The sequence below is a fragment of the Cajanus cajan genome, chromosome 2 (assembly GCF_000230855.2).
Source record: "Cajanus cajan strain Asha chromosome 2, NIPB_CcT2T_4, whole genome shotgun sequence".
In the NCBI taxonomy this organism is placed as follows: Eukaryota; Viridiplantae; Streptophyta; class Magnoliopsida; order Fabales; family Fabaceae; genus Cajanus; species Cajanus cajan.
In genome coordinates this window covers 48,170,402-48,183,268 of record NC_138518.1, presented here as the reverse complement: position 1 = coordinate 48,183,268, position 12,867 = coordinate 48,170,402, and the positions used below count along the sequence as shown (strand labels likewise).

The window sequence follows — 12,867 nt, the reverse complement described above, 5'->3', positions numbered from 1 at the left end:
TGCATATAGATATTTCCTTTTCTCACCGTATAAATTGTGGATGTTTTAGGTGAGGAAGATCCAGGTACGAGTAGAATGCCAACAGTTGAATTGTGGGTATGCTCTGATATTGTGACATCGGGGCAGAGGATTTTTAGGACATAGATTTGATATGGATTTGGAATTGTAAATATGATTTTGAAAACAATTTGTAAACTTTCAAGTTTTATTTTCAATTATTATGTTGGTTATTGATAAATAAATATGAAGGTTTTATGTGAACCCTTTTACCAACGTTAAAAACTTTATTCTTTAAGTTTATTTATATGATTAATATTTATATGTGTTGGGGTAGTAAGGGTGTCACATAAATTCTCACTGATCCAATCCATATTAGAAGAAATTACCTTAATATAATTAATTTATGAGAAATATTAGTTTTTGATAAAGTCTGAGAATATTTCCATCAATATCACAAAAGAAATTAAATGATTATTTTTTAGTGAGATTTCTTCTTCAAATAATGATTTTTTTTATTGGGTTTGTCAAATTTTGGTGGACTAGATTTTTTTTTTCTGTTTCTAATGGTTTTGGCCTTCATTTTTTTTTAATTTTTAAAACAGTTGTTGATTTAAAATTTTAATATCAAATTAACCTTTTTTTCTCTCAATTTTAATAAACATTCACTTCACCAACTACTTACTTATTTTTTACTAGAATGGACTATACAACCAATCAGAAAATAAATATTAATTCAACTAAATGCTATATTAAATAAGAAATTTTTAGTATAATTTTTTATCTATTAAATGTTTATTGATCTATCTGCATTAACCGTAAACTATTAAAAATGAGAATGAGAGGGTATGATCAAGTTCCTGTTTGAGTTGTTTGAACAAAATATTAGAATTGTTTCGAGGACAAAACTTAAATAAATAATATATGTTATTGGTATTATTCTTCAATAAAAATAGAATTTTATTTTAGTATTATATTTATATTAAATATAATTTTTAATTATACAAGTAAAACTCTAATTTTAATTGGATATCAATTGCCAAACTTGTGTCCAACCACGTCCAATAATTTATTTTATTTATTTTGGATTCGGAAGTCCAACACAAAAACGTTAATAAGAAAAAGATATAAAAATAAAATGGGCCACATAAGCCCAATAAAAGTAGTGCTATAAAAGGAAAAAGAAAATCCCCTTTGCTTTACATTTTTTTTTTGTCTTTTCAAGAAGCTTTGGATCAAGAAGCCCCCAGGCCTGATATCCATGTCTTCAAAATAAATTTCTTTTCTATGTTTTGTTTTAGTTAAATAATAACACTTTCTTTTATTAATAAATTAATAAAATCAAGACACTTCATACTTATATTTATTTTTTTTGTCAATATATCAGTCTTTGGTGCGGTAAAAGCAAACAAGATAACCACTAGGCTAGGTATGGTGCATTATGCTTCTTGTGTGTTTGGTACACATATTAAAATCTTCAATTTCAACTGTGTACAATAATAGTTTAAATTTCTAAATAATTTTTTATTATAATATTATAATAATAGTCAATTATTCATATAATTGACGACCAATTTTAAAAGGCAAGACTTACCAAATTGGCTCTTTTAAAATCCTACAAAAAATTAATTTTACAAGTAAAAGATTATCAATTTTAAAAGTCATTTTTTCACTAGTGTTTGTATTTCCCCTCTTATTAGTCATAATTGTCTTATATGTCAATTTGACACAAAATTATCCCTATTTTTTATGTCTTCAAACCCAATAATCATCCTCACCCTCCTTACATTTCTCAACACCTATTCCAACTCTAACAAGGACTCCTTTGCCCATTCAAACAATGACCTCCTCTACTCCCAAGTATCCTCTCACCTCCCCTCAAACCACTTACATGCATCTCCCACCTTCATCCCCTTATCTGAAGCTACATTATATACTCTTTGAAATCTATCTTTTAGAACTCCACCCTTCATCCATGGATCATGTTAAAACAAAACCCAAATCCACCCTTTTATACATCGATCTTGAAAATCACTTATCTTGAAAATTTGAATTGTCTTTCATTGTATTGATATCGTTCCAGCAATTTGAGCAACTCCTATTACTACTCATCTATCCTTCTGTTCCATTAGCATATTTTCCTCTAAGCACCCTATACCACAACTCTTTTCTCTCAATTTTCATCCTCCAATTCCATTTTCCTAACAATGCCAAATTAAAAGCTTTAAGATTTATTATTCCCAAACCTTTTTCGTCCTTCGCTATACGCATGCACCTTTTCCCACGCCACCCAATGAACTTTATGTTTTTATGCATTCCCGTACCCCACAAAAAAAATTTAAACAGAGATTCAAGTTTAGAAATAATATCTTTCGAAGCTTGGAAAAAAGAAAGGAAGTAGATCAGAAGAGATAACAAGACTAATTTGATTAAAAACACCCTTCCACATGTTGAAATGTGTTTGCGCACCTTCCCAAAACATTAATGTATTTCCCACCAATTCCACTATAGATTTCCACTTCTTTCTTTCTTGGATTAGCCCCAATCGGTAACTCAGATTATTCGAAGGGTAGGAATCCAACCTTACAATTCAAAATAACCGTCGCATCCATTAACCATTCATTAACAACATTCACCCCTACCAATTGACTTTTATGATCGTTCACCTTTAAACCAAAAATCAATTATGTATGTATTTATACATGTAAAAGCTTATTTTATCCTAAAAATATTTATGTATGTATGAATTACAATGTTTTTAAAGACAGGTATGAATTATAATTTTTTATACACAAAGTACGAATAATATTACATCTAAAATGCTAATGCAATGTATATATTTGTACTTGATTAATGTGACTTTGAAGCCTTTCCTCATATCTCTTCTATTTAATATGTAATCTTCATATTCTTCCTTGTAATGTCATTCCTGATATTGAAAAAAAAATTAAAAGATAAGCCAAATTTATCAAGTTAATAACCAATAATTTAACTCATAATTTTACTTGCTGAACTGAATGCCACTAAAGACCCACTAGAAAAATTTTGTCTTTGATGTCAAGGGGTCTTCTTGAGTAGCAATACTCATCAAAATAAGATATTAATGGTCACATCACGAGGAACATAAACTCATATTGGATCCTGAACCATTTTTATCAAAATTAATAGCTTTAAAACAAGGTTTGAAAGGACCTTGTAAAATAAAAAAGTACAAAATCCTAAAAAATTATTAGCAATTTTTTTAAATTAAAAATATTTTAATATAATCAAAAGGTAATTGTTATCATCTAACAATTTAAATTAATAATATATCTTGTACAAGAGATATCTTTTAGGTAAAAAAATGATATGTATCATGTATATAAAACAAGTTGTAAAAGTAACACTATTATGTTACAAGTTTTTAATTTTTGGCATATAACATTAAAATTTACACACTTGGATTGTTGTGCATATATGATATGGTCTCCTTCAAATTTCCAAGCCAAAGTTTCTTAGCAAATGTTATATACACTAATTTCAACAATGGTGTATTAAGATCATCTCTCAAAAATGTTTTCATACTTGGAATATTGTTCACCCTCACTATTTGTAAGTTAGGCCAATTAAAACATCCTCTTTCTTAACAAAAGTTGACAAGCTTTGGAAGATCCTTGAGCACAAGACATTTTATTTTAGGGTGTAGCCACCTTTTCCCCTTTATCACTAGATATTACCTCTTCTACTTTCTCACAATTACACAATCTGAGTATTTTGAGTTTTTTAAGATTTTGGGCCTGAGAAAGTGAGAATAAGCTTTTGAGGCAATGACAATGAATAATGAAAAGTGAAACCAAATTAAGGAAAAATGGAACTTGAGGTTCCTTGCTCCAGAAACATGTCAAATTACTTAGGTTACTCATTGCTAACACTCTTAGTTGAGGAAGCATTTCTTGGTTACCATGATTTGGTTTGTCACCTTCAAGGATAAATACCTCGGCCAATAATTCACATTTTTCCAAAGTCAATTTTTTTAGCTTGTTGAATCTTACTATCATGGCGGGGGAGAAGACACTCAATAACTTTTTGTTGTTTCTCAAAGTAAGATTTTCCAACTCACAAAATGATTCAGAAGGATAACTGTAGTGCCAAAGCTCCTCAACCGGTTGATTCATTACATAAAGTACCTTCAATTTGTCCAATGACAACTGCAAAGAACAAAAAATAATTTTCAATGATTTGGAACAAAGATGAATAAAAAAAAACTATGTATACATACACCCTCCCGATAATGAATATTATTTCTAAAATGTTAAAGTGAAGAAACTTGCTGAATTTGGAAAGAAATAGTTTGAATTATCTAATTCTGGATGATCTTTCTCCTCATTGGACTCTTCAACAAAAGTCTTCAGACTAGGACAATTTTCTATATTCAGTGTTTCTAAGGATGAAAATTTAGCTGCAATAGGAAAGGCAATGGAGAGATTTAATAGATTTACAAGGGAAACATCCTTCAATCGAGTAAAGGTGGTTTTACCTCTCTTTCCTTCTTCTTCATGGATGATCATAATTTTATGCAAGGCTGTGCAATCGATAATTTCCATATCTTTTAGCACTTGAGATATGGACAACCATTCAAGAGACTCACAATTCTTCACTTGTAGGATTTTCAAGTTTTGATAGAACTGGACAATTTCTTTGTTGATGATTTGGGTTAAATTAGGTAGATCATTCAAGATCAATTCATCTAAATGTTGTAGGAGTTCAGTTGAATGAGATATTTTTCCATCAATGTTGAATAACATTTTCAATTTCATACAATCACTCACAATGAGTTTCTTCAATTTTCTTAACTCTTGTAAAGTCTTAGATGACACAACAAGAATCAACTTGTCACAACTACGTAATGTGAGTTCATTTAGCTCAAAGAAAGACTTCCCATCAATAATTGTGGATGATTCATCTTTAGTTGCAAATCCATTTGTGAATGATGTCATTTTTGGACATTTTTCTATTGTCAAGGATTTTAGACTTGGAAATTCTACTCTATAAATGTAGAACCATTCCAATCTTGAGAGAGACTTCAACTCTACCTTGGTTAGTGATGGGAACTTTGTTGTTGGTCTCTTTTCACTAGAAGAATAAATTAAATCTTTTAACGACTCGCATGCCTCTAACTTTAATTCATTTAGTTGGTGGAGCTTCTCTGTTACATCATAATAGAATAGAAGTCTTAGAGAGGGGCAACTTTTGATGTGTATCAATTGGAGATTTTCGAGGCCAAAAATTCCTACTGGATTCCCACGCCATACGAATTCTAGATTATATAGTTCTATTAATTTTAATTCTCTCATCTGTGTGAAATATATACCATGTCCATCTTCATCAGGGATAAGAGCAAGAGGAAGGTCAAACAAATATTCTATTGTTTTGCATTGTTGAATGTTGATAACTTCAAGTTTATTTGACCTCTTCGTCAAAACATCAAGAAATCTAATCAGCTTTTCATCGACATTTTTTGCCTGGAATTGTAACAAGTTGGTGAAATGCGATGGACGAAGATTATCCAATATCTTGCCTAATTCCTCATTGACACCAATTTCATACTCAATAATTGTTGATAATTCATCATCCTGTAAATTTTTCTACTCTTGTTACCATTTTGTGCAACTGGATTGGCAATTATTCAAACATAGAGTAAAAGACTCACTAAATATATATCCAATACCTTGAAAGAAGTAAGGTAACCTATTTTTCATAATTAAGCCTCCCACATTTTAAATTTAAATGCACATTTTTTTATCAAATATTCTTTATGTACATATTTGAAATTTATATGTAGTTTAAGATTAAAAAATTCAAGAATTAAATTTAGGAAAATTTGAAGAATTTTTTGAAAGTTGTCAAATAAGATTTAATTTGACAAATAAATTTTTTTATACTTTGCAATTTTGGTTGAAATTTAATGTTTTGGTTAACGAGTTTTGAGTAGAAAAAGATTTAAAAAAATTAATAATATTAAATTTTTATAACGTATTTCAGTAGGAAATGAGAATTTAAAGACTCATAATAGAACAATATTTATAAAAGAATCAAAAGTCACTCGATCAATCTAAAAAGTAGATGGACTTAATTAATTAAAAAAGTTTAGATTTGAAAATCGTAGTTAATAACAATTAAAGAAGGCAAAAGCATAACCGTAAACAAGCTTAATGTTTTTAGTCTATTATGGCAAATAGTGTTTTGATAGAGAACTAAACCCATGATTCAAAAAAATAGATAACTTTTGTATCAATGTTATGTTGCACTTGATTTTCCATGATGAATGATTTTAATCGTGACTCTTTTATCTTTTCGAATCCAAACTTCTTTAAGTTAGGGCAGTGGTTCAAAATAAGATTCTCCAAGTATGGCCATTCAATAATGTCTCCTGAGGAAAAACTCCTTAGATTGGGCAAGTCTTTACAATGCACTGTATTTGTTTATGGAAATTCCATTCTTATTGTGGCATCTTTGACTTGTTTAAGATCATAAGATCTGTACTGTATAATCCAAGGCAATTCTTCATGATAAGCCAATTTTTCTTAAGGTTGTTAGGATGTAAACAAATAATAAGAATTAATTAAGGGCGTAAAGTTTATATTGTCATATAAACTTAATGTTGTCAACTTACAATATAATAAATTTAAAAGAATACTAACACCGATGAAAAACATAAAAATTGGTGGGTCTTTCATTCTATATAATGACCCTCTTTCTTAAGTTTTTGGTTTTCAATAAAATATATTCAATGAGAAATGATATTAAGAAGAGTATGTTAGAGAATGTATTGTTAACACTGTTCACAAACTTAATATTCTCAAATAATTAATCTATTATTTATATTTTATTTTAAAATTATTAAATTAAAAATATTTACTAAAATAAAAATCTCTCTCTCTCTGAAACATACTCTGAATTTGTGCTAGATTTAAGAATCATTAATTTGGTGACTATAATAAAACATTGTCATTTGATTTTTAAAGTAAAATATGTTGTATTACAATAGTAGGAAAAAGAAAATGAGTAGTGATAGTATGAAGAAAAAGTGATAAATACCCATATGTTGTCCGCCTTCCACCAACTGAAGCCAGTAGTGTCACAGAGTTTCTTCAAAACGTCTGCGAGTGATATAGGCATAGCCGCAAATATATATGAATATAGTTTGTCGTTGGTATGTGCTTTTATGGAAGAAACTCCTCTTTATGTGCTTTTATCAAAGCTCAACTCAACTGTTTTTATTACAAGGAGTCAAAAATAATATAAACTAATTCAAATATAATGCAACTGTGAATCTTATTCATAGATAACCAAGATTTTCTTTATTATTATAGTAGTAATTAATATTTTTATCACCTAAAAATTTTATTTAACTCTTTTTTTAATTAAATAAAATATTAAAAAAATAAGAAAATAATTTTTAATAAATATGATTACCACCTTTCATGTTAATCGAAGCAACTTTTTTTTATCAATTCAGTTTATACAACTCCAGTACTATAAAATTTTCAACATGAATCATTAATTTCAATTACTATTAAATTTTTAATGAAACCTTAATCCATCTTGTTTGTTCAGGCTTTTGTCATCATTTCTTAACTTTATAATTCAATTAACTAATTCTGATCTTACTACTGGATTTTGTAGATGCAAAAGCAAATTAGAGACAAAAAATGGTATGTTTTATAGAAACTAAATAAGTAACTATATATATGCTTTTATGATGTGTATAGATTTGTATAATTCAAAATGAAATGGATTATGGTAGTGTACCTGCACGACGCTCCTTCTAATTGTCCCTTTGATAGTCTTCAGCTAAATTTAGCTGCTTCAGACTCTCCAAGAAATATAATTTCATATCCGTGAAGTCGAAATATTTATAACTTAGAAACAATGCTTCAATTTTTTATTCTCTCAATGCACATCAACTTTAAGTAATTCCTTTCTTTCATTCTTCCAATTTCCAAAAGTAATTCCTTACTTAAATTTAAGTAATTCCTTTCTTTGATTCTAACAATTTCCAAAAGTAATTCCTTACTTAAAACTAATGCCACCATCTAGAATAAGAATATCACAATTACTTTGTCACCACGGAATGCATATGCTTTTTCATACTTTTTATTATTATTAGAATGGTATTAACTAACTATAATAAAATATTTAAAACGTTTTTATTTATGAATTAAAATAATGTATTTATTATATAATATTATATAATAATATAAATAATAATTATATTATATTTAATTAATCTTTATTTATATATATACTTACTTTTATAATTAACAATCTACTTATTTCTATTTAAAATTAATTTTATGGTACAATTTAAATTATTTATTATAAATTTAAAAGTTTAAGTAATAATTTATATATTTAAAATGAGAAGGGTTATAATAACACCGATATAACTTTTACTACGTATTACACCGCTCAATAACTTTATATTAAATGTGAATTTTGTAAATCCAACCATTAGATTGAAAGTTCATATCACTTTATATGTTTAATTCAATTTTTGTTAAAATTGAACAACAACTTAAAAGTAATCAAAGTGCTCATATTTTATTTGAATGTATATTGTAACACCCCTGTTTTTATTTCATTTTTATTTTATTTTATTAAGGGCATTTTGGTAATTTTTATAAATGTATAGGGGTGATTTAGTAGCTTGGAACGGACTATTCTGAAATTGGAACAGACCGTTCCAAACTACCAAAATGTATGTGAGTTAGTAGCCTAGAACGGGCCGTTCCTAACTATTAAAAACTGCCTATAACCCTTAATGGGAACGGGCTTGGAACAGGGCATTCCCAAAATATGGCCGTTAGTGAGTAATAAATACACCAGAACGGGCCGTTCTGGATGTGATTTTTACCCATGATTTAAGGGTCCAGAACGGGCCGTTCCAAATTTGGAACGGGTTGTTTTGGCGAAGCCTGATGCCTATAAATTAAGCTCTCTACCACTCCCAAAAAGGAACACCTCTCATTTTCTGATTTCTTTTCTTCTGCTCTCTCTTCTTTCCCTCTATTTTATGCTTCAGACCAAGGGGAATCCAGCGAGGGAGATCAAACAGATCTTGTGTAGGTTCAGCTTCTACATATCCAGGTACCGGGAAAAGGGGATTATTTATATGTAGAGTTACATGAGGGAATTGGGTAGATGAAGAGTCCCTTAGGATTATGAGTAATTTTATAATTATTTCTGTTTGGAGAATTATCGGTCTTATGTGATTCTGTATATATTTAGAATTACGAATATATGGTTTATTTGTAAAAATGATGCTCTGGGAGAGAGAACGAAATTATAGAAAAGTGCCTGTAAGTTAGGTTTTAGAAAAATTAGATTATTTTTGTTTGAGGAATTAATGATACCATTAGATTCAGTGTATGTTGAGAATTAGAAATATATATTTAATTTGTAAGAATGATGATTTGGGAGAGAGAATGAAATTGTAGAAAAGTGCCTGTGAGCTAGGTTTTGGAATAATTGGAGATTTTACTGTTTATGTTAAATTAAATTAATAATTCCATTTATTATTATATTAATTTATGAATGTTATTGTTATGTTAATTGATAAGAATTGATGATCTAGATGTGAATTGTGGTTCCTCACACTAATGACCAGGGATAAGACGAACCTTGAGTAGTGATGCTTCAAGGACGAGCCTGCCCCTGGCATAGTGTGGGATGAGTGAGGCAATTAACATGCATCACTTATGTCAAATATGGCAGCCCTGACATAGGGTTAATTGCAAGACTTGTGTGGATTGTAATGTGACCGTGGTTCCTCACACTAATGACCAGGGATGAGACGAACCTTGGGTAAGTGATGCTACGAGGACGAGCGTGCCTCTGGCATGGTGTGGGATGAGCGAGACAATTAACCTGTATCACTTGTGTCAGATGTGGCGTGGCCTTGGCATAATGTTAATTGTAAGATTTATGTGGATTGTGATGGATTGATGTAATTGTGAATTGAGATGTGAAAATGATGAATGATTGATAAATTATGATATATATATAAATGCTTGTAAATATTTTATTAAGTAATGAGTTATGATGAGATTACATTGTGGTGTGTTTGTATGTGCTTTGCATATAGATATTTTCTTTTCTCACCGTATAAATTGTGGATGTTTTAGGTGAGGAAAATCCGGCTACGAGTGGTATCTAGAATACCAACGGTTGAATTGTGGGCATGCTCTAATATTGTGACATCGAGGCAGAGGATTTTTAGGACATAGATTTTTATATGGATTTGGAATTGTAAATATTATTTTTTAAAACAATTTGTAAACTCTTGTGTTTTATTTTTTATTATTGTGGTTATTGAAGAATAATTTTGAAGATTCTCATGCGAACCCTTTTACCGAAATTGAAAAATTTATTTGTAAGTTTTCATTATTACAATATATGTGTTGGGGTAGTAAGGGTATCACATATATATTACGTCAATTTTTTTTTACAATAATGAAGTATCAAATCATCTTGAATTCATATAATAAAAAATTTAAAATATTTCCATTTATGAATTCAAATAATGTATTTATTATTATAAAAAAAATCATTTCTAGCATTATGGGAATTAATGTTAATAAAAAATAAAAATAAAAAAAATTAGAAAAAATATTTTATTAATTTTTATACATTATAAAAAATGTTTTTGTAAATTAAATATTCTTTATGAAACTATCGTATTATACATGAAAAAAGATATAATAGAAAGTTATTTATAAATATATCTTACTATTTATAAATAAATAACATAAAGGGAACAACTTTTGTAATATATTTCTTCCTCCAAATTTTTTTTATATATAAATGTTGTTATAAAATAATCTAATATTGAAAATTATTAAAACCAAACAAATATATCAAAAATTAATACTAATAAATGCTACATTTATGTTTGATTAATTAATAATTAATTATACTAATAATATTAATTTACAAATTATCAACACTACTAGGTCTAAAATTCAAATAAAAATATAAATTATAAAAGTTATTAATAAAAGATGTATTAAGAACTTATTACATACAACGAAAGCAAATACAATATCTATATTATCAAATAAAAGCAAATACAATATCTATATTATCAAATAAATATAAATATTATATAATCAATATTATATGTGTGTAATTATAGTAATATTTTTTTAATACTACTATTTAATATAATTGATATCTATATTATTATAACAATATAATTGATATCTACACATACACACACAGAGATATATATGAATTTGCTAATTTACATCCACTTGTTTTTTCAGAAGAAGAAAATTAGCAAGTTATATTTAAGTGCATTTTAAAAATTACTATAGTTTTAACTTGTTAATATACTCCTTCTAAAAATGTAATAAGTGTATCTTAGCAATTTCGCAAATGTTTGATAACTTATACACACTTGTTTTTTAAGAAAATGTAAGTTAACAAGTTATATTCAAATGTCTTTTAAAAATAATATATTTATTATGACTTCTTTTTTTTTAAACATAAAAGCAAAAAAAAAATTAATTAATTTTTAACATGAAAAATGATATATTTTATTATTATTATTATTATTATTATTATTATTATATATATATATAACTAACATTAAAAAAAAATATTTGCCCCACAACAACCATGATCTATCTCTCCAGCATATAATCAATTATTTAAAAAATTTAATTTTTACCACTTTCTCAAACACATTTCTAATTTCTTTTAATTACATAGATACTTATCTCCTACCTTAATTTTGTTGCTTTTGTAATGAGTATTTCTAATTTCTAATTTCTTTTTATAACATCTTATTTGTAACAATCCAATTTTCACTGGGCCAAGAGCCCAATTAAGGTGGTTTAGTAGCCCGGAACGGGCCGTTCTAAACCATTAAATTTGCCTATGATTTTTAGTTGGGAACGGATCGTTCCGGTTTTTAGAAATGGCCTTTTAACCTAATTGAGAACGGGCCGTTCCAGAGTTGAGAACGGGCCGTTCCAAAATATGACCGTTGTGAGTATTAAATACACCCCAAAACGGGCCGTTCTGGATGTCATTTTTACTCGTGATTTAAGGGTCCAGAACAGCCCGTTCCGAATTTGGAACGGGCCATTCCGAAGACATTTGATCCTATAAATAGAGCACTCTGCCACTCCCGAAAGCACACTTTCACTTCTCTCTTCTTTTCTTCTTTGCTCTCTCATTTTCCTTCTACACTCTCTGAAGACCGAGAGGCACTCAGAGGAGGAGATCAAGGAGATCTCTGTTTTAGTTTCAGCTACTGTTATTCCAGGTACAGGGGAAAAAGGGATTATTTGTATGTAGAGTTACATGAGGGAATTGGGTAAAGGAAGAGTCCATTAAGATTATGAGTAATTTTATAATTATTTCTGTTTGAGGAATTGTTGATCCCATTAGATTTTACATGTATTGAGGATTAGAAATATATATTTAAATTGTAAGAATGATGATTTGAGAGAGAGAACGAAATTATAGAAAAGTGCCTGTAAGCTAGGTTTTGGAAATATTGGATTATTTCTGTTTGAGGAATTGATGATCCAATTAGATTCTGTGTGTTGAGGATTAGAAATATATATTTAATTTGTAAGAATGATGATCTATGAGAGAGAACGAAATTGTAGAAAAGTGTCTGTGAGTTAGGTTGAAATAATTGGGGGTTTTATTGTTTATGTTAAGATTATATTAAATTGGTAATTCCATTGATTATTATATTCATTTATGAATGTTATTGTTATATTACTTGTTAAGAATTGATGATCTAGATGTGAATTACTTGAGGGGTGTGTAAATCCTTATTTTTTTGGACTTATCTGTTGTGTATGTGATATG

General features: G+C 28.3%; 1 protein-coding gene across 6 annotated transcripts; it reads right to left on the bottom strand.

Annotated features, from left to right (window-relative positions):
* Positions 1-1,559: 1,559 nt before the first annotated feature.
* LOC114915194 (uncharacterized) lies at positions 1,560-8,566 on the bottom strand. 6 transcript variants are annotated; one of them, XM_083068332.1, is made up of 6 exons: positions 7,789-8,566; positions 7,075-7,247; positions 4,514-5,609; positions 4,308-4,435; positions 4,029-4,184; positions 1,566-2,926 (listed from the first exon to the last, which is right to left on the bottom strand). In XM_083068332.1, the coding sequence occupies exons 2-6, from the start codon at positions 7,153-7,155 to the stop codon at positions 2,921-2,923; spliced, it is 1,467 nt and encodes a 488-aa protein (XP_082924458.1). In that variant the 5' UTR covers positions 7,156-7,247; positions 7,789-8,566; the 3' UTR covers positions 1,566-2,920. The 6 variants fall into 6 exon arrangements, 5 of the variants coding, with proteins under 5 accessions (XP_082924458.1, XP_082924460.1, XP_082924459.1 ...); XM_083068333.1 differs by having other exon boundaries at positions 1,568-2,926; positions 4,097-4,184; XM_083068334.1 differs by lacking the exon at positions 4,308-4,435 and having other exon boundaries at positions 1,567-2,926; positions 4,097-4,184.
* Between the last annotated feature and the right edge of the window lie 4,301 nt (positions 8,567-12,867).